The 22,081-nt window shown below is 51.7% G+C and overlaps 1 protein-coding gene across 3 annotated transcripts in view; it reads left to right on the plus strand.

Annotated features, from left to right (window-relative positions):
• Positions 1-20,418, plus strand: part of KLHL18 (kelch like family member 18) — a 52,882-nt gene extending 32,464 nt beyond the window's left edge. For 2 of the 3 annotated variants that reach the window (XM_002912771.4, XM_019797988.2), the window contains 8 exons: positions 1,684-1,824; positions 5,666-5,864; positions 8,273-8,433; positions 9,655-9,791; positions 11,087-11,324; positions 14,718-14,822; positions 16,312-16,423; positions 17,320-20,418. In XM_002912771.4, the coding sequence (XP_002912817.1) occupies positions 1,684-1,824; positions 5,666-5,864; positions 8,273-8,433; positions 9,655-9,791; positions 11,087-11,324; positions 14,718-14,822; positions 16,312-16,423; positions 17,320-17,706 (1,480 nt within the window). In that variant the 3' untranslated portion in view covers positions 17,707-20,418. The remainder of the gene's footprint in view (positions 1-1,683; positions 1,825-5,665; positions 5,865-8,272; positions 8,434-9,654; positions 9,792-11,086; positions 11,325-14,717; positions 14,823-16,311; positions 16,424-17,319) is intronic. The other variant, XM_011222989.3, reaches the window with a different exon arrangement.
• Positions 20,419-22,081: the final 1,663 nt, after the last annotated feature.

The following is a 22,081-nucleotide window of genomic DNA, read 5'->3' on the forward strand; positions in this document are numbered from 1 at the left end:
GGGCAGGAGGCAGTACCATACCTGCTGAAATCGTGTCATGCAGGCACTTACTTAACGCTGTCCTGACACATAAAGTCACTTATTACTGGACCTTCTTCATGGAAATACCTTCCTGATTACTGTATAAAGACTTTATATAAACATATTCCATAGTATGCCTTTTTGGGCCTTGAAAGGGAGAAGGATGTTTATGTGACTGAGTCTATGTTTGATTTTGCTGCAAGTCTGTGAACTGAGGCTGTATGTTTATAACCTAGGCTGTATCCAAGGGTCCACTGTGTACCTACTATGTGCGTGGCACTGTTCTGAGGTCTGGGAATGCAGTAGCAAACGAGACACACAGGGTGACTCAAGGCAGGAGGAGGAGCAATAAACAAAGCAGTGATGACATCAGCCAGTAACCTGTCATTCGTTGCCCACCTTCTTCATCTCACAGTGGTGGAAACTAGGGGTAAAGGAGCCAGGAAACTGTAGTAACCTCTGGATGATTGAAAGTGATCTGCCCCAGCACGTGGAGAGGATTTATATACCCAGTGCACAGCAGAAAACTCAGGCCAGCTACTTATAAGGAAAGACACAGAAGTGGGTCTGCAAGGGCGCTCATACACTCTCTTCTCTGAGGTCTGTATCTGAAGGAGCTGTGCTCATCGCCATCCAGCGGCCAAGTGCTTCATTTAACAGAGGTAGACTGAGCACCTGTCAGGTGTGCTGCTGTGGGCCCTGAGCTATAGCACTGAGAAAACAGCACCTCTCATCGTGCCAACTCTCTGGTCGTGGGGATCTGGCCATAACCATACCCACACGTGCATGGAAGGCTGGCAAGTAAAAGCGAGGCGAGAAAAGTAAAATGAATGATGGTGGGGGTCTGTGCTATTCCAGGGTGATCAGGGAAGGCCTCTGTGATGAGGTGACATTTGAGCCAAGACCTTAATTGAAGTGAGGGAGTGAGCCATCTGGTGACAGAGCCCTCCAAACAGAGCAGACAGTACAAAGGCCCTGCGGTGAGAGTGTGTTCAGCATGTTGGAATAGAGCGAGGGCTAAGGCTGGAACGTGATGAGGTCAGAGAGCCGGAGAGGGCCAGACCACATACAGCCCTGAGACAGAACTTGGAGTTCTTCCCCAGTGGGAATTGAAAGGCAGAAAAGTTTGTCGGCATCTCACTCTGAAAATGTATCCCAAAGAAATAATAAAAATGCTATTTATGATGGCAGTAAGATGTTATTAGCTGTTAGGCCTTCCAATAAAGGAAATAAATTACAGTGTGTTTACATGTTGAAATACTAGGTAGCAGCCACTAAAAATGATAAACATAAGACAGTGTAGCAACATGGGAAAGGATTCAATAAGTATTATGTGATTATATCCCTATCATTTATGCATGCAGGCAAATAGGGACTGAAAATGAACCCAAAAAAGTAACCACTGTTGACTCATTCAGTAGTGAGATTGTGGGTACTTGCTTTTTCTTTTTAGAATTTTCGTAATAAGATTATTTGGGCAATAAAGACAGCTTAAGAAGTAAAATGAGGCTTCAGCTCTGGTGAAGTCATTATTCCTGTCAGATAGATTCTCGAAGGGCATGGGCTAAGTGGGTTTTAGAGCGGGGCCCACAATTCCCCGGTAGGCATATCAGCTCAGTGAGGGCCAGAGTTTCTGAAGCAGATCTTTCCTCCTTTCTCTAGCGCCCTGGAGGCCCTGATCAACTTTGCCTACAACGGCCACCTTGCCATTGACCAGCAGAACGTGCAGTCGTTGCTGATGGGGGCGAGCTTCCTGCAGCTGCAGAGCATCAAGGACGCCTGCTGTACGTTCCTCCGAGAACGGTGAGGCACGGACCCAGCCCGTGGCGGGGAACACGCCCAGGTCATTCCTGGAACCCCCTGCCAATTTGCTCAGTCTGGGTGTACAGAGTTTTATGAAGGGAGTGAGCCGGGACCTGACTCTTCAAATCGCGGTTGAGCAGTGCCCAGTTCTTTGGGGTGACCCTTTGAGGAACTTATTTACAGACTCCCTCCTGTGCTCTCTCCCGGCCTGACATGTACGTCTTCTGGTCCTCCAGTCTGACCAGCTGCTAACTTAGCTGACTTGTCACCAAACCAATGGATTTTGTGCTGCTTCACTGTTCCATAGCCCGTCTCCATCTCTGTGTACATCCTTCCCCCTCCTTGAAGGTCTTAACTTCTTTTTCCTTCAGCTCTTTAGGGGCCTACCCAAATTTCACCTCCTGGAACTCTGTGTCCTCCTCAGTCCCCTGGAAGCAACCACTGTATGTTCTCTTAGGGTAAGGACCATGGAGTTTATCCCTACCTAGGTCCAGCATTCGGCAATGACCTTTGGATAACTGAGCTGATAAGAAGGCTCTTTCTCCCCCTCAAGAGGGAGAGCTCTTAGCCATAAGGTCAAAGCTGCCTCTTAAGCACTGGAGACTTGGGGGTGCAGGTTAGTGCTGGGCTCTACACGGTCTGTGTCTGTGGTGCTCTCCGAGGCCTGGCCTCCACCTGAGCTACTCTGATCACAAGGCCCGTGGCCTGAAGACCAGCATTCTTCCCATCTCAGATCTGCCCTCCTGAACTTCATTTGCTCTTACAGCTGACCTCTCCCTCTCCCATTTCCGCTCCACCAGTCCAGCTCACTCAGTAGCTCTGTGGACCCACCTGCTGTCCCCGTCCTGCCCCTGCGGTGCTCATGGACATCACTGAGCACTGCTGTGTGTGCAGCCAGCTTTACTAACCGTGGTAATGATGCTTAGCACGCAGGGCACTCTCTGCTGGGTGCAGGGTGAGTGGTTTCATTGTGAGATAAATGGTCCTGTTTCCGGTTTTATAGATGAGACTACAGAAGGACCGTGTAGCCCCAGAGCCTGGCTTGACCCTGCGCTGGGATGCCTTTTGGGTCAGCTGGAGGGATGCATGTGGGGGGTGTGAGGCACACTGGCTTTCCTACTCACTTGTGAGCTGCTTAAGGACACAGATCAGACTTGATTTATCTCTGTGTCCCCACAGAACTCAGAATGATTTAAGTAGGCATTCTGGAAAGGATTAAGTTGGCCACTCTTACAAGGGGACAACAGCTCCACCTAGGGGCTTTTGAGGTCATCACTGTCAATACTGGACCCAGCCTCTGTTACAAGGCAGTATCACCCAAAAGATGCTTAGAAAAGTGATTTTTAGACCAGTGGAGTTTTTACTGCCTCAGTGACATTTTAGGAAGACGCACTTAAGCACAAAGCCTGACATTATGAGTCTGTCCTTGACATTTTCCTATTCTGCCCTGCAAGATCCCTTCTGAAGGCTCTCTTCACACCTTATTCCTGTCGTTATTCCTTCCCGCAGGCCCCAGAGGCTTGACATGCTTTCTTTTTTCTTTCCAGTAGTTACTATCACTGCCTCTGTTCCTTGGGGTGGTTCTCCCTGAGCCTGGCTGCAGAGCATGTTAAGGTGTCCCACCTGCCCCTTTCCCATGTGCCCGTATTTGAAGACAAGAATGTGGGCCCTTCATTGTCAAGCTGTGATTACTAATGACTTGAGAGAAACCATTCTGAGCAGTAGTGGAAAAAACAGGATTTCCCAGAGCACAGAGAAGCTATAAAGCTGTCAAGAGTTTTCCAGGAGGTTGGGGTTGATTTTTTTTCTTGCGGCCCCCCTTCCAAGCCTTCGGACATATGGGCCTCCTTGTTTTTAGGTGAGCCTGGAGCTGTGTATTTTCCAAAACTCTTCTCTCAGAATTGAGTCAGAACAGCAGATGCATCAGTGAACCACACCAGTATCTTATTTAATTCAGGGCACTGCTTCCTGCCTCTGATAAAGCATTACGTCTTATTGAGGCCTCCTTGCTGACGAATCAGGCTGTGCCAGCAAGCAAGGTGGTTGCTGGTTGTGAGGTGGCTAATGAAAGATGTGGGTCTGTCTCTGCCCTTTGGGCTCATTTTCCTTCTTGTCTTCCTTCTGCTCCTGAGTGGGGCCCTGTCCTGCGTGGCAGCTCTCCCTCCTCCTTCCCCACCAGCTGCCTCATGAGCAGGCTTCCCACATCCCATCCTCTTCGACGAGAAAGCCCAGTTCAGTTGGAGGTGTGTTTTGCTTTCCTTATTATGCCAAGCCAGTCAAAGACAGCCAAAGGTGAGGTACAGGAGTCCTAACTTGAGAGGGAGTGGATGGAAATGTTCGCCAGGCAGCTGTATTGACCATCCTTTCCCACGTCTTTGGACTCTATCCGGTTCCCAGTCCGTGGCACTGAGTCCTCCTCTTGAGTTGATGTCCCAGCGGTCGGGATCAGTGAAACACATGGTGTAGCGGCCGAGGGAAGGTTGAGCCTCATATCTGCCATATGTGTGTAAAGGCCTTTAAACCAGTCTCATTTAGTCAGTGTAAGTGCTCCAGGAGAAAGGCGGTATTTGATGACTGAGCTGACATTCTGACCTTGAGCCCTGTGTTCCTCACTGGCCATGTGGCCTTGCCTAAGCGTTAGTTAGTGCTCATGCTTCCCTGGCCTTTGTGGAAATGCACGTAGGTTTCCAAAGCAATGGACAGAGCCAGTTCAGGCGGGAAGGGAAGCAGCAGCTTGTGGAATCTAGATTATCCCAAAGACAGGCTCCTGAGAGACTCTGCCCTTGGAGTTTGCTGCTGGGGGACAGTGGCGATTGTTGGCTAGTGAGTATAGCTCTGCCTGTAACTTTAAACAACGTGGCAGGGAAGAAAAGCAAGCAGTCTAATAAAGAAAACCTGGCCAATTTCCATCTGATAAGCACCCTCTCCCTCCACGGATTATCAGTCACAAAGTCAAAATAAGAAAAGCCCCATCCCCAGGATCTCCTGCTGTCACCAAGATTTCAGAACACCGTTGGGCGCATTTGAGATTTTGTCAGATGCAGTAGTAGGAAGAAAAGGGACCGTGATAAAAATTAAGACAGCAGCTGACTTCACTCAAGGCATCATGCTGAGTGCTTTTGCCACATTCTTGCTTAATCGTGGCCACAGCTGTAGGAGCTGGCTAGCTGTTGTCCTCCCCTTTTTCCAGGTGAGGTTGTTACAGACCCTTGAGGAGACGCCCACGTTATGTGGTGTGACACAGGGGCCTGGATTTATCCAGGGAGGGCAGGTCTGCCTCCGGGTGATGGGAACGCACACAGAGTTCCCTCTCGGCACCACCGCTTTCTTGCAGCAGGCTGAGAGCACGTGTCTTAGTTTCTCTAAGCCTCAGTTTTCCCCCTAAAAGTGGAAGTAATGACTGCTCTGCAGCGCTGTTGAAAAGGTTGTGGCTGCAGAGTGCAGGTCGTACTGATGGTGCTAAGCAAGTGGTTGCCGCTGCTGTCATTCCCGGGCATCCGAACAGTTAGACCCGCGGAGCTTCTTGCTGTTTACAGAAGATGAAGTGTTAAGCGTCCCGATGTCAGAGAGGTCATCTGTCTGCATGGTTTAAACTCTCATTCTACAACTGCAGTGCCCTCCTGGGGAACAGGTAGATGTTCGACCAAGAATGTCAGAGGCTGAAGGAAAGCAAACAGTACGTGTTCAGTACGTGACCTGGGATCATGCAGGGAGTTTGCAGCCAAGCTGAGAGCAGAGCTGGGTTTTCTCCATTCTCTAGCTCTCCCCAGAACCAACCTGAGAGTGATCGAAGATACCATTCTTCCTCTAAATTTTTTTTCATCTTTTCTTATGCCAAAAGTCTGCACCCCAAAAATTGCCTGGGTGTCCGCCAGTTTGCCGAGACCATGATGTGCGCTGTGCTGTACGACGCAGCCAACAGCTTCATCCACCAGCACTTCGTGGAGGTGTCCATGTCGGAAGAATTCCTGGCCCTGCCCTTGGAAGACGTGCTCGAGCTGGTGTCTCGGGATGAGCTGAACGTAAAGTCCGAAGAGCAGGTCTGCAGGGGACACGGGGGCTGCTGCTCTTTCTAATCTTTGTTTTCTTTTTCTTTTTTTTTTTTTTACATGAAGACCATGATGTGTGTGCGGCTTGTTTATTATGGGTTTGTTTCATTATACTGTGCATTTTTCATGAGAACTTTGTCCATTTCAGTGTCTTACATTCAGTGGATTTTATCAGCCTCACACCCTTTATTCTTACATGTTTGGGTGATTTCCAGTATTTACTATTAGAAGTAATGCTGCTGCTAACTGGAAATTAGCATAGGTAACACTTTGAAAGAGTTTTATTCTAAAGCAGAGCAGAGCACTGGGGCAATCACTGGGGAGGAGCATGAAGTTGGAAGGGGTTGGTTGGTTGGTTTTTTAAGGTGAGAGAAATGGCAGTACATTTGACTACTGGTGGGAATTTTCAGAAGAGAGGGAAGAGTCAGTGATGCAGGAGGAAAGGGAGAACGGCTGCTGGCATGATGTCCTGGAGGAAGCGAGAGGAGGCCGAGTTGAGGGCATGGGGTGTCCCTGCTGGGAGCACCCGCCACTCCCGTCCACCCCTGCAGGAGGGAGAACCTCCACAGTCAGGGGCTTGGGGAGCGCAGAGTGGGAAGGGAGAAGCTGGCAAATTCTTTTGATGTTCTCTTCTGGTGTGCATCTATTTTCTTAGCTGAGAGTGTGGATCAGGAGGAGGTGAGAAATGTGAGGAGAGATGAAAAGGCATGAGCCAGCCCTCTGGGCGCGGGAGAGGAAATAAGCGATGCCAGGGAAAGGAAGAGGGGCTTGGTGGGAAGCAGGGCCTGATGAAATTTGCAGCCACAGAGTTAGATTGGACCCGCCAGGGGCGCCTGGCTGGCTCAGTCGGAGGAGTATGTGACTCTTGATCTCAGGGTTGTGGGTCTGAGCCCCATGTTGGGTGTAGAGAGTACTAAAAAGAATAGATAAACTTTAAAAAAGAAAAGAAAAGAAAGGTCCAGCCAGTTCTGTCAGCTGCATATGCTGGTGCAGTTGCGGGTGGGGGTGAACTTACAGGCTGGACCTCACCAGGGTTGAGACTTTTCCAGGTGGGTGTGATTAAGGGAGGTAGGCGCATAGCATGGGCGCTGGGGGCGCCCACCTCAGAACCCGCAGAGCCCATGCTGGGTGAGACGGCGGGGAGGAACCAGGCCAGAGGGGCCCTGAGCAGGAGGTTGGGAGAAAGAGAGCAGCATCAAAGTCTCGTTAGCATCAATTACTGAGCGGAAAGGATCAGAGGCGGTGGTCAACACCAGCCGACTGAAACTGATGGAAGAGGGGAAGCCTTTGAATGACTAGGGTCCTTGAAGGACAAAGAAGAGCTTTTCCTGGGGGTGGTCAAGAAGAGTGTGAATGAACGGGAGCACGAGGTGTTAGCAGTCAGAGAGGAGCAAAGGGCGATCCCTTTGGTCAGCAGAGGTGTGGTGCAGACATCTGCAGAGGACCGTGAATTAATGTTACTTGGAGCAGAGGGTGGCCAGGGCTGGACAGCAAAGGGCTGCAGTGCAGGGGTGAGACGCTCGGACCTGGCCCTGCAGACGTCGGGAGCTCCTCTGCGGCAAGGCCTCCACCAGTTCGGTGGCTGGGAAACCTGACCAAGGCCCCAGGCAGAGCAGCTTGGGGTGTGTGCAGTGTGGACCTGGCCTGCCATGAGGCCCTGCTTCACCTGGAGGAGCCCCAGGTGCCAGAAGGCAAGCTGTTGGGAGCTTAGTCCCAACTCAGCTCATTTCCCTAATGTCTGAAGAGCAGTAGAAAAGGGGGCCTGAGTGTGGCCGTGTAGGCGCTGTGAGGCGCAGGGAAGAGCCCGGTCCCAAGAGCGAGCCATGTCCCGAGCTCTTCCACTAATGAATATGACCTGGACAGCTCGCTTATCGGTGATACACTGGTTCCAGGGTTTTAGAGGGACGTACCCTTGTGGCTGGAGCCCTTAGGGAAAGCTCCAGAGAACATGGATCTAGAACCAGGCCTTAAAAAGGAGGGCGGGTTTAGATGAAGAGGAGGATATGAGGGGCTTCCGAGGTGAAGGGGACAGTGTGAACAAAGAACCGGCCAGCCTGGGAGAGCAGAGGGTGGAGGGGGTCGAGGAGGGAAGACGAGCAGGCAGTGTGGTGAGATGCAGAAAGGAGTACGGAACCACTGGCAGCTTTTCATTAGGAGGACGTAATGAAAGCCGGGAAGCTGTTACGGCCACTGAGGCTTGCCTTTCAAGAGGCTGGGCCAAATGGGGCAGACTGGGGAAGCAGAAAGCAGTGACCTCAGGAGACAAGTAGGAGGAAAGCTGGATGGGCCCAAGGGACTGCCTCAGTGTAGGGAGTGGAGGGATTGAGACTGGGGGGCCCGGGGATGTGGCACCTGGGAGCAAGGAGTGACTACACAGCTTGCACTCTGTGCCATGGCAGGTCTTTGAAGCTGCGTTGGCCTGGGTCAAATATGACCGGGAGCAGAGGGGGCCCTGCCTGCCTGAGCTGCTGTCCCACATCCGCCTGCCCCTCTGCCGGCCCCAGTTCCTATCAGACCGCGTGCAGCAGGATGACCTGGTGCGTTGCTGCCACAAATGCAGGTGAGCAAGGGCCGGCCTGCTCAAGGCGCTGCCGGGCGGGGGTAGGGTCCAGGCAGAGAAGAGAACTTGGCCACCTAGGCTGTTTGTGTTCTAGCTCGGGGGACGAAGGATTCAGAGTGCTCAGTCCTAATTCACGGCACACAGATTGATCTGTTTTGTGTCTAGGCCTGGAAGAGCCCCAGTCTGACCCCTTGGGCAAACAAATGTGCCATGAGGGAACATCGAGGCAGAAGGGGCTTCCTCCCCTACCCTCACTGAGAATTTCCTAGCATTTCCAGAAGTGGACTTAGTGGTGACTCCCTGGGGCTCCTCGTCCTCTGCAGTAAACCTGAGTCAGTGCACTGGCCTCAGGAGGATTTGGGCCCGTCTACAGTGATGGGCACGGGGGGCATGTTTACCAGCATGGGAAACTTTTGCCCTGGGGAAATCAGTGGTGATGGGGCACAGCAGAGCTCCCAAAACAGCCAGGAAGGCAGTAGCCGCATGGGGGGATCGTTATAAAAGTAGAACAGTGAAGGGAAATGTTCACCGCCCCCCCAGTTGGCTCGTCCCAGTCACAGTGAGTTCAGAGGAAGTCAGTGGCTGTGCGAGCCGCATGAAGGTGTGCGGCGGGGGGTGGAGGCGTGGCTGCAGGTAGGGGGGACCCCATGTCAAGCAGTCTCAAGGGGGCTGTTGAATTCGAACTTCATTCTGTGGGCAAGGGGTAGCTATCGAAGGTTCTTCGACAGCTTCGGGCTATAGCGTGGAGGGTGGAATGGAGAGGCAGGACTGGAGGCAGGGTAATCGTCAGCAGCCGCAGGCTTCTGCTGCCGCACTCTGGGTGAGAAATGGCGCATTGCAGGGTGCGAGCCGTAGGGATGGGAAGGAAGAGCTGGGTCTCAGTGGGGACAGGATGCAGGCTGCTTGCTGGACCTCCACAGCACCAGATGTTACAGCCACTACCCTGTTCTCCTGCCAGGTGTGTGCCTGTTAGACGATCCTCATTCTGATTACTCTAGCTGAGGTGGACTCTGCTCATCTTGCCTCTCCGATTTTGAGCGTGTTTCAGTAGCTGTGTGTGGTTCCACCTGGACTCACCTGGGTTGAAGACCAAACCTTCCAGAAGGCTCCTTGTCCCATGTTTCCCCTCCAGTTGGGGGTGGGGCAACCAGACTCGGAAATACAAATGCAGACCTCATGGGGAGAATACCTCCTGTCGTAACATGCTGTACCTTATTCCAGGGACCTGGTAGATGAAGCAAAGGACTACCACCTCATGCCGGAGCGCCGGCCCCACCTGCCGGCTTTCAGAACTCGGCCTCGCTGCTGCACCTCCATCACGGGCCTTATCTATGCCGTGGGGGGCCTCAACTCAGCAGGTATCTTGCAGCTCCCCTTTGCGGGGCCCTGTCTTGGACTTTGTGGATGAAAAAGCACCAAACAACCTAGCCTGGTCCTCTGGTTCCCCTCCTTTGTGTTCCACCACCCTGGTCCCTCTTGATTTGATGCAGCTGCTATGCTATGCAGTGAAAGCATGTCAGGTATGAATACCATTGAATCAAAATATCAGAGCTAACTACTAGTCCTGGAGAGAATGCAGTCAGAGACCCAGCTCTGTTACCAGGCTAATCACATTTGGTCATATGGATCTCTGGGGTTAAGCTGTATGTCTGTCACCGTGAGAAGGAAAATTCTCCAAATACTCAGGGTCTGCCACTACCCATAGTACTGCTTTCTCTCCATCTGCTGCCTCCCGTGCCGGGCAGACATGCTTTCGAGTCGGCATGTTCTTGGCAGCTCTTATCCAGCCCAGTTTTCAGGCAAGCTCGTGAGGCCCCCTGCCCTCCAGCCCACCCAGGCACAGGGAGGGCAGTGTGGGTTCCTGAATCTTTGCGGCACAGTGGCAAAGGGCGGTGTCACCTCCCATGTGAAGGCCAGGCCTTTTCTCAGGGTCATTCCAGGCCTTTGGAGGGGGGCAGGTGGAGGACAGTCCTGGGCAGTTCCATCTTTAATTGAAGGTTAATGAGAGGTGGGTGCCTCTCTGTGTACCATATGCTTATTAACTGTGTGTCCTGGAAAAGGGAGGTCCTCAGCTAGTAAACCCTGGAGTGTGGTAGGTGTGAAGTGCCCCCACAGTGGAATAAAACAGGGAGGGGGATTATTTTATTTGATCCAAAAAAAAAAAAAAACACCTTGTAAATGGTAGGGTTGGAATCATCATTCCTGGCTACTATAACTACTATTTATTGAGCACTTAGCATGTTGTAGAATTATGCTACGTGCTTTTCCTATTCTGCCATTTAATCCTGATGACAGCTTTGCCGTAGAGATTATCTCTATGGCATGTGTGAGAATAGAAGATGGAGATACAAAACAACTTGCCCCTGCACTGGGGAAAGAGTGTGTCCATTTCCCTTCAGCTTTGGCCTTAAGCAGGTGGGCTACCTCATTGCAGTTTAAAACTGTCCTCTCTAAAAAGTAAATGTCTCCTGTCTGATTCTGATTTTCCTTGAAGAATTAGGTTTGAGGTTAGCACAGCTGAAGCATCTTAGTGGGCCCATCTGGCTTGAGTATTTCTGTGGGAAGAACCGAGAGTCAAGTCAAACATTCCGTATAATCAATGCCCAACAGCTGTGATCTAAACACGTGGTCTCATTTGTTTTAATTTGAGTAGCAAATTTTTATGCAGGTGATTCCCTGAATGTGGTGGAAGTGTTTGACCCCATCGCTAATCGCTGGGAGAAGTGCCATCCCATGACAACAGCCCGCAGCCGCGTCGGTGTGGCCGTGGTGAACGGGCTTCTCTATGCCATCGGGGGGTATGACGGCCAGCTACGGCTGAGCACTGTGGAGGTCTACAACCCAGAGACGGACACGTGGACCAGAGTGCGGAGCATGAATAGCAAGAGAAGGTATTCTGGAAGCCACTTGTGCAGCCTGAGCGTACACACTGAGCATCTGGGCAGCGCCATGCTACACGAGCTGGGGCGCACGATAATACAAAACACAAGCTGGCCTGGGAATTTCCTGTGGCCAGGCCAGCCACTGCCAGCACCTCCCGGGAGCTCGCCCCATCTGCTCAAAAGTAAAATCCCTGACTTGTCCTTTGAGGAGCCTGGGGAGATGAGACATGGACATGTGGAAGTTGTATTGTTATTTAAGTGTCAGATAAGGACGGAAAACATATGTTATGGAAGATTCCAGAAGGGAAAGAAACTGGATGGAAACGTCTGGAAGATTTCAGGGAAGAGGTGGGATTAAAGTTGAAACTTGAAGAATAAGGAGGATTTAACTTTATTAGTGATGAAAGGTCGTGAGAGGTGTCTTTCCCATGCCCCACCCCCACTGCCCGGATCTCTGCCACACACATGCTTCTCCCACCTTGGGAGTCTATGAGCCATAGCAACATACTTTGCTTCAGTGTCATCCCCCCCTCGCCCCCGCCAGGTGCGAGCATATAGGTGGACCAAGTTTATGTCTCATAACACACTCCAGATACTTGTCTCCTCCATCACTTACCTGCTCAGACTTCATGAAGAAGAGTTAGAGGGCATCCGAATGGCGCGTCCATTCAGCCGCCTTAGTGCTGAAGGGGCAGGCAGTCTCTTTCCTTCCATCAGGCGTGTGTGGAACATGTGCATGGCCGGGCTCTGGAGCGGGAGGGATCACTGGACAAGGTCTTCTCTTCAGAAGATCAGCGGTGGCGCTCAGCTTTCTCTTCCGGGGCTGACAAGAGAGGAAGTAGTCCCTACCCCTATCACCAGAACAGTTCTGCATTTCTTTTTTTTTTAATTTTTTTTTTTTTTAAGATTTTATTTATTTATTCAACAGAGATAGAGACAGCCAGCGAGAGAGGGAACACAAGCAGGGGGAGTGGGAGAGGAAGAAGCAGGCCCACAGCAGAGGAGCCTGATGTGGGGCTCGATCCCATAACGCCGGGATCATGCCCTGAGCCGAAGGCTGATGCTCAACCGCTGTGCCACCCAGGCGCCCCTAGTTCTGCATTTCTCTCTCATGAATTGAGCTTCCTTGACAGATGCCCAACCTTAGGGGGAAAGTTACATGAATTGTTTTTGAAAAGTGCAGTTTGAAAACCACTGGGGCATTGAGGGCCTTTCTGCTTTGTAAGTTTTGTGGCCTAAGCATTTGCCTGATGGGCCCCTTTGTCTGGCCCTGCTCTGGGTTTTCTGTGTGTAAGATCAAGCAGCTGCCTGTGTGATGAGGAAGAAGTGGGGTCAGGCCAGGAGGCACACATACCACGTTCTGTGGTGTTAGCGTGTGGCCTCGAGCTGGAAGGAGCCTGCCTTTGTACCAATAAGACCAGATTCACAGAGGGTCACACTAGGTTCATTTGGAAAGAAAAAACTTTGTACATGATCTGCTCCTCCTGAGGCCCTGAGCTAACACTCTTGTGATTCCTTCCTCCCCCTCTCCCTACCTCAGTGCTTCTCTTTTCTGCTCCTTGGGTGCCTTACAGAACTTCTGTGGCCTCAGATGACTCATTGCTCCATTTCCCCAGCCATGAGTGCCCTTTTTGCTTTTACTACAACCCGTTGTTCTTCCTTGGGTGTCTGCTCTGGGCAACTTCCTTGCTTTGATGTCACAGAGTTTGGAGTGTTGTCTGGGAGGAAAGTCCTCCAGGCATCCCCTTCCCTCACTGTGGTTAATGCCCTGTTATTAGTAGCATGGACCCAGCTCCATTTCATCCCTTTGAAATTACAGGCTGCCGAAAAATGTTCTGAGTCACTTCTGTCCTGCCGTCCCACGCGGCTCTCTGTCCTGCCAGTGGTGACGAGCTCCTTCCTGCCATCATCCTTCCCCTCAGCCTGCAGTGTCCAGGCCGTGCCTCCTCTGGTGGACCATGCCAGTCCCCTTCCCTCTTCACACTGGCCTTTACTGCTTAGTTGATAGTTAACCTCACTCAGTTTTGTGGCACCTCTTCTCTCTCATACTGTTGTTGAACTCCTGTGTTGTTACTTCTCTCCACTTCTGGAAGGATAGTGACCATGTCTAGTGAATTTGTGGTCTTCCCACAATCCTTGCCTGAGGCAAAAGTCCTTTTCCTCTTCTGGGCCAGTTCAGGGGGTCTGTTACACTGTCCTCGAAGGGACATTGCGTGGATCATTTTGGTTTGCTGTGTTCATTTGAAAGGTGGCAGTAAGCCTGGTATATTCTGTTTTCCTGTTTGTCAGCCACCCAGATTCATTTTGAATCTTCTCCAGCATCAGATTTGAAAACAGTGATTTGAGCAGCTTGGTACGCATGTTTAATTTCTCATGAGGTGTTGGGGAGAACAGAAGATTGTCTGATTACGCCAGACCGCTGGGTCTTTGATCTGAGGAGAGGGGGGCAAGGTGGACAGCATGAGAGTGGGCTCGTCTCATTTAAATCCAAGGCCTGCCTTTCATCAGGCAGCCTGAGGAAGGACCCAACCTCCCCAGCCATGGCTACTCATCTGTGCCATGAAGATGGTGCTGCTTCTTTGGCAGGTGTGCTGAGGGAGCAAATGGCAAGCGTAGAGGACCTCCCACATGTCATTAGTGCACAACGGGAGCATGTCACCCACTGAGGTGAAATAGGGGTCATCAGGGCCACATCTGTCATGAAAAGACAACTGTCAAACTTCACAGTGAATTAAATAGGAAAATCAGGCCAACACAAGAAATCCATGTTGAAGGCCTGTCCCGTACAAAGCACCACACGAAGCACGGTCAGTCACACAGAGGAAGACCCCTGTCTTCCGGGAGGTCCCCACTTGTTAAGAGGTGACAGGTGGCTTCCTAGCATCCCAGGTGCCAGAACGAGCTCCCGTGGGCAGGAGCTTCGGCTCACTCGGCACTGTGAATCTAGGCCCGGGACGGCACGTCTCCTGAGTGCCTCATGGGATCTGAAGGGTGAATGAGTGACCACAACGATGACAAGTGCTGTAAGAAAGAAGCTGTTCCGGGAGCGTGGGGCCAGAAGGGACTGATGCTTGGTGAGGGGTCCAGGAGAGCTTTTTGAGCGGGAAAGAGAGGACTTTGACCTGGCCCTTAAACATAATGAGACCTTGAGCACAGCAAACTGGAAGATGAGCATTTGAGGCACATCCAGGGCGGAGAGGGGCCCCCAGGGGCCCCGAGGGAACCCTGGCAGAGGGCACTGCGGGGCAGCTGCTTTCACTTAGTTTTATACTTCGTCTCACACGTGCGACCTGGCTCTGCTCTAGAAAGAGGCAGTGGTGGTTAGGTGGATCTCCCAGGGAGCGTGAAAGGCTGGCCCAGGAGGTCTGAGGCCCGTCTGCATGACAGCTCTGTCTTTTTCAGTGCCATGGGGACGGTCGTGCTGGATGGGCAGATCTACGTCTGTGGGGGCTATGATGGCAACTCTTCTCTCAGCTCTGTGGAGACCTACTCACCCGAGACAGACAAGTAAGGACTCCAGCTCCCCTGGGAAAACTGGAACTAGTGAAACAGTATGAGAATGATAACGGTAGTGTTTTATTTAAGCTTCTCAAGGATGGAGAGTATCTTACTCGCCGTCTCAGCCCCTGTAGTACCTTGCATGTAATAAGTATTTAATAACTTTTGGTTCAATGAATGAAGGATTGCATAAATTTTAAAAACAAATAGTGTAGATAGTTGGAGATGTTTATTTAATGCTCTCTACCTCTTTGTTAAATCAGCCCTTTTTAATGGAAATGCAGGTGGAAGGGGATGAGAAATAAATGAACAGCACTTTCCAAAGTAGGATAGGTATGAATTGGGTAGGATTTGATTTAGGGGGACAAGAAATGTTACATGGTCGGATAAGCTTGGAAGACATTGGTGTCTGTACCACCAGAGTTCTTAATTTCCATAAAACATAGTAATGTCAGGAAGACTGAAAAATTCTGCGGTAAAGAAATCTGTTGCGTCTCATCTTATATAATGCCTATCACCATCTTATTTTGTGGAATATGGAATACTCTTTGGAAAACAGCTGGCAAAGTTAGCCCGAGTTTTTCATTTCAGTATTTGAATCTTCTCATAAGCCAGTTTGTTGAATGGATTCACCAGAATGCTTTTCAGCCAACATTCCATTCACTGATCCAACTTTACTGGGTATCAAGCTGGGCGTCCAAGATCCTTAAGTAGCAGCTGGTCTGCTGGGGCCACGGATACATCGTGGTCAGCCTGTCTTGGGGGCCTCTGGTCTAGAGCTCTTGGGTGCAGAGTAGGGAGCACTTTCATCTTTACCACGGCAGGCAGGGAGAGGCAGGTGGCAGGGATGACTTCTGAGAGGAGACCCATTGCGGATAGTGGGAGATGTGCATTGTAAGCAGGGAGACAGCAAGAGGAGAGGCCCAGAGGAAGGAAAGTGCTCAGTGTGGATGAGGAGCCGGCGTGGGTGGCACATGGCAGGAGATGAAAGTGGAAATAGATGAGGCCTGAGAAATAACCACATGGGGAACTCGGACTGCCTTGGAGGAAACGGTGAGGAGTCACCCGAGGGGTGTGCTGCACAGGGTTGGGATGAGCAGGGTCTGAAAACCAGGCCGCCTGTACGGAGGCTGCGGCAGATTGTCCTGGGGGAGGCCCGAGTTAGAGCAGCGGTAATGGGGATGGAAACAAGCAATGACTAGAAGGCAGGCCAGGGGGACTTGATGACCACAGGAATGTTGAAGATGAGGGAGAAGAGAGGCCATGAAAACACTGAATCTGAGTAGGACAACTAGGTGGCCCGTCCACGGGACCGGGCAGGAGCACATCTGTAAGAGAGGGGCCTTGTGTGGGATGTGCTAGTTTTGAGTGCTTGCAGAGGTGGGGAGATTGTCCAGGATGAGAAGGAACACTGCACAGTGGGCCCCACCCCTTCTGAGCTGTCCTGGGCAGATGACCGCACTGCATCTCATGGCTCCCCTCTGGCTCTTTCCTGCAGGTGGACAGTGGTGACCCCAATGAGCTCAAGTCGCAGTGCTGCTGGAGTGACAGTGTTTGAGGGCAGGATCTATGTGTCGGGTGGCCACGATGGTCTGCAGATCTTCAGCAGTGTGAGTCTGGGCTCCCCCGGGGCTCAGGGTACTCACTCCTTCCATCTTTGAAGAATAATTTTGTTTTTCAAGATTGATTTATTTTAGAGAGAGAGAGAGCACGAGTGGGTGAGGGGCAGAGGGAGAGGGAGGAGAGAGGCCGACTCCCTGCTGAGTGTCGAGCCCAATGCAAGTCTCGATCTCACAACCCAAGATGATGACCTAAGCCGAAATCAAGAGCCGGACACTTAACTCACTGAGCCACCCAGGTGCCCCCCCACCTTTGAGTATAATTTTGAAAGGCGGTTCTTCGGAAGAAACTTCAGCCTTGCCATAACTGGGCAAAGTGTCATCTAGTGAGGTTTCAGGCCATCTGCCACGTGCTCTGGGAGTCTTCCAAGAATGGAGCCAGTGTGCACCTAGGAGGGGTAGAGTATAGACACGCCACCCCCACCCCACCCTGCTCAGTTCTCCGCTGAGCACTGCATGGCAAAATCCCTGCCCAGAGCAAGCTCAACTATAGACAGTGCGAGTTTGCAGATAGTTGTATTCTGGATAATTTGTTTGAAATTGCATTTATTCTTTAAAAAAAGCCCTCAGCCGCCATCTAGTGGTAGATCCATGGCATCAGTCAGTGTGGCCCTCTGGACAGATTTCGGGAGACCCAGCTCTCCTCCCACCTCTGTCACCGCACAGCAGTGCATCCTCGGGCAACGCCTTTGTTTCCTGAGACATAAAACAGAAGGGGTCCGAGTCGGCGATCTCTCTCGATGAGCCCGAGAGCAGGTGCGCCGCGGCGGAAAGTGGGCATCAGAGCCAGCGCACACGCAGGCTGCTCGCTGGAATCTGACTCTGTGTGGGCCGCCGTGCGCCGCAGGCCCCCGGTGGACCGAGCTCTGGCTCTCTCCCTGCTGCAGGTGGAGCACTACAACCACCACACGGCCAGCTGGCACCCAGCCGCCGGCATGCTCAACAAGCGCTGTCGCCACGGAGCCGCCTCCCTGGGAAGCAAGATGTTCGTCTGTGGGGGCTACGACGGCTCGGGCTTCCTCAGCATCGCGGAGATGTACAGCTCCGTGGCAGACCAGTGGTGCCTGATCGTCCCCATGCACACACGCCGGAGCCGGGTCTCCCTGGTGGCCAGCTGCGGGCGCCTCTACGCCGTGGGCGGGTATGACGGACAGTCGAACCTCAGCTCGGTGGAGATGTATGACCCAGAGACAGACCGCTGGACATTTATGGCCCCCATGGCATGTCACGAGGGAGGGGTCGGTGTGGGCTGCATCCCTCTCCTCACCATCTAAGGCAGAGGGGGGGATGTGGTGGGGTAGGGATCTGGTACAAACACTGGCACTCCCTTCCAGGGACAGGCCCTCTTGGGAGAAGTGGTAGACCAGAAGATGGGGTGCGTGTGAGCTCGCTGGAGGTACAGCTTTTCCAGGTGCTTACATCCTCCCTCACCGCGCTGCCCTTGGTACCTTCAAGCCTAGGGCACCAAGGTGCACCACGTGGGCAAGAGCCCCTCTGGGTTCCACAGTTGGTGACATGGGACTGCTTTGCTGGTCCACACGTACGCAGGCTCCATCCAAGCCCAGCTCCCGCCTGCCACTTGCAGAAGGCCTGCCGTCTGATGCTCCTCCTCGCCTGCTGCTCTCCAGCCCTGTTGTGGCCAGTTTGCAATGGGGTGGCTGCGTGGCCCAGCCTCTTGGAAGCTGGGGTGCGGCTGGGGGAGGAAGGACGCACTCGGGGTCTCCTCGTTGCCTGTGGTGGTGCCGCCACAGCACTGTGCTGCTTGCACACAAGCACCTCCCTCTTCCATCCGAGGGCACAGAGGGCCCAGTCCTCGTTGCTGGGTAACCAGGGAGAACAGAAGCTCTTCCTATGTCAAGTTTTGGGATTTCAGTGAGGTCTTTTCATCTTGTTGAGGAGTAAAGAAGAAGAAGAAGAAAAAAGATACTTAAAAGAAACCGAAGGAAATTAAAACAAAGAAACTGGAAAGAAAAGTTTTTTTTTTAAGTGAACATTCTTTGGGAGAAGAAAACGTTAAAAGACACTAAAGGCGAATACGTGTTTCAATGGAAAACCGCCCACCACGAGAAAGGCGGCGTCCGCTCCCACGTTCGGGTCCCAGGGTCCTGAGGCCTCGCACGGCACTCGGGGTCGCCTCTGAGCCCTCGTGTGTCCAGGATCAGTGCACTCTCAACTGGTCCTCTAGCAAGGTGCTCACGGGGTTTGTATTCACACCCACCATCAGAGGATTTTTTTAACCGTAGGCTTAGTGAGTGGGCAGAATTATGGCCGGCCGCTCTTCTAGGCGGGAGTTACCAGCCAGTCGCTGGAGGCTCTGGGTGCCCCTGTGGCTGCCTCCCACGGCCACCGTAGCGCTCACTCAGATTCCCCACTTTCATTCCTCATGTGACCAGCAAGGAAACAGCAGGCCCGGCCAGATTCTCGCCTGTCCATCATTCTTGGATCGTTTTCGTCATTGTGATGCTTCTAGGGTACATTGACCATTGGTACCTCTAGAACCTAACCAGGGATTGGTCCTTCCACCAGCCATGGCTGGCTTGGTCCAGTAACCTCGTCTACCCTGCCAGTCCACTGCTTCTCCATCCCCTCGCCAATTCCAGGGGCCTGGCCTCCCTCCAGCCCCCGGCAGAATGACCAGCAAGGTGGGCCTTTACATTCAAGCAAAGCTGACTTTATGGCAGAGAACTAAAGGCCGAAAGAATCTCTTGCTGCTGCAAAGAACAGATTTTATATTTCTTCCTCTGATCTTAGCAAATGACCTCTTGAAGAGACTCTATGCTCCTTCCTCCTCCTCCCTGGACGGGACCTTGATGTCGCACAGCGGGATCCGAATAGGAGGACACTTCCGTCACCAGTGCACTGGGCAGTGGGGCTGTCCTTCAACTGCTGCTGCCAAAATCTGGTTTTCTAAATGCTTCCAATACAGACTAAAAGAGGATACAGTTCCTTTCATGCAACACTGGGTCTTAGGGCCCCGTTCTCCACCTGGCTGGTCTCCTGTCCCTTGCTGCCTGCTTGGGGTGACCTGGAAGCGTGTTCAGAAGGGCACAGTGTGGAGCCTGAGACATCTTTCCCACCCCAGCACCACGAAGTTTACGAGTGTGCAATCGCCATGTATCCAGAGAGAAGTACCTTTGTTACCTGCCACTTAGGAGCTGGGCCTCTGCTACAAGCACTTGAAAATCATGTTTTTATTTTAAAAGACTCAACAATATGACATAGTTATAGCCTGGGCTCATGGTGGAGCCCCAGCATTCCTCACTCCCTCTCAGTTTGCCTACAGAGGTAGACTCAGAAGGTGGTGGGTCTGTGTTTCCTGTTAGAAGTGTGTCAGTGCCCGTCTTGTCATAAGTCCTTCTGTGAACTCGAAGCAATCCTGGCCAGCCCAGATCGTGGAGGGGTTAAAGATCAGTCAGTGGGCTAACGAGTGGGCCTCCCAGGTCTTCAGGATGGTGGCACAGGTTTTGCCACTGAAGCTGATGGATCATTTCCCTCATGATCTGCTACTCTCATAGTAACCTTCCCAAGTCCACTCCCACCTCCTGGTGTGGAAATTACACTGCTGCGCCTGAGGTCGGTGTTTTGATCTGGGTGGGCTCTGAGCACAAACGAGCCAACACCAACATTTTCACACTCTTCAGCAGTCGGCTCCTCAGTCTGAGGGGGATGTTTGCAAATGGCTGGGCTGGCTCTTTGCTGTTGGAGCCTTTCCAGGAGCCCCGTGAAGAGAAGAGTCCTTTCCCAAGGATACTGTGAAAAGGGTGTAACCAGCGGGTGGGAGAGATGTCGTGCTCAGTGGACCAGCTCTGAGCACAGGACTGTGGCCCTCGCTGTCCTTGGGCCCTCCCCCTTCCCAGATAACACACAGAGCTCTTTCCACCCCCCCAATTTATTGTCCCCCAGCAAATCTTACTTCCTTTTATTTATAGAACGCATGTCTTTTGTGTTAAGAAACCAAAGAGAAATAAAGAGTACACTCCTAATAATCTTCCTGTCCTTTTTTATTTTTTAAATATTAGAAGTAAATCATCTTTTTATTACCTTTCAGTGAAAAAATACATTGGACAGAGTAAAAATATTCCTGTGAAAATAAGAGAGGAGCCAGATGTATAGCAAAAGCAGTCTTTGGAGAGGTGTGTGTGTGTATTTTCTAAGAACAGGTTCGGGTGAAAGATACACGTGTTGCATACTTGCCACTGTCCAATCAGCACTCCTCTCGGATTTCCCCTCTTCATCTGTGCTGGAGAGCATAAGTTCCCTGATGGAATGCGGCTGGCCTGCTGACCGTCTAGAACCAAGATGTCCAGCTCCTTTCCAAAACCCTGGGCCAGAGGTGCTTAACTTTGGTGTACATAAAAGTCGCTAGAAAATTCTTAAACCACACATTCATTCATAGAGCCCTCCTCGGGGACCCACGGCTGGGGTGCAGCTCGGGCACTCTGGTGCAGGCGAATTCCCGCGGTGGTTTGTCTGCTCCTCAAAATGTGAGAGAACCGGACTCCTGTGTTTAGTTTCTACTTCTCCAAATACAGCCACATTCCAGGGCTGCCTTCCTGAGATTACACCCTGGTTACTGTGGTTGTGGATGTCAGGAAACTCTTCATTCACACTTTTCCAAAAGTCAGCTCCAGTCAGTCTTATCCACTGGGTGATGATTATTACCTGAAAGGCAACTTTATTTTTCAAGTCTTTGGAAGGGTTTTTCTCTCCCACATAACATCCCACCAGCACATATTTCAACAAAAACACTATTGATTCTCACCAGGGCCTCTCAGGAATCCCCACCGGGTAGTTAGCCTGGCTCATTTTAGTATAAGGAACCAGCCTCAAAAGGGCCAGCTGACTGATTCATCAGCTAACCGGTAGTGTTGTCAAGAATTGGGACCAGATTTCCGTACTTCAGTCCAGAGGATGGGAGCAGCATCTGGTCCATCCAGCCTCATGCCGGTGTGTGTGGGGCCTCCGCCCAGCACTGTGACAGGCCTCGCGTTATAGAAGCAAGCACCTTTGTGCTGAAGCAGAGGAAGCCAGATTATCTGTGGGCTCTGTGCTGTGGGAGAAAGGTCATTTGCCTCTAAGGTGGGAACAGCTCTTTCCATGTAACCTACACCCTCCTGCTCAGAATCAAAGAGCCCACGCGTGAAGAGTGGACTGTGAGCTTTACTCAGCTAGACTCCTCTGCTTGACTTCCCATGTCCTTCTGTTGTGGTTCCATGGATTCCTCTCCGTTCACAACCAACAGCAGAGCCCTCTCCTCTTCACCCCAAAGGGGAGCACTACTGTTTTCTACTCCTGCTCGTGATGACATAACATTGTACAACTGAAAACTGACAAGGGGATCTCTCCGTTCTTACAGTGATTAGCCCAGACTTGCTGTTCCCAGTTTCATCGCTAGCGGTACACAGATATTTTTCTAACAGAGCTGAGCTCCCGTTCCCTATTCTCTTTTCCTAGCTTTGCAGTTCAGGATAAAAACCCAAACTCCATAGCATGGCATAGAAAGCCACTGTGACATGGTACTTGTCCCCACTCGGCCTCCTTGAAATAGTCTTTCAAGGTGTCAGTTTAGATGTCACTCCTGCAGGAAAGCATCTCTGGTCAGCCTGGTGCCCCATCTCTATGCTTGTCCCCACTGTGTCCCACCAGGGA

This window comes from Ailuropoda melanoleuca, chromosome 4, assembly GCF_002007445.2.
Source record: "Ailuropoda melanoleuca isolate Jingjing chromosome 4, ASM200744v2, whole genome shotgun sequence".
Classification (NCBI taxonomy): domain Eukaryota; kingdom Metazoa; phylum Chordata; class Mammalia; order Carnivora; family Ursidae; genus Ailuropoda; species Ailuropoda melanoleuca.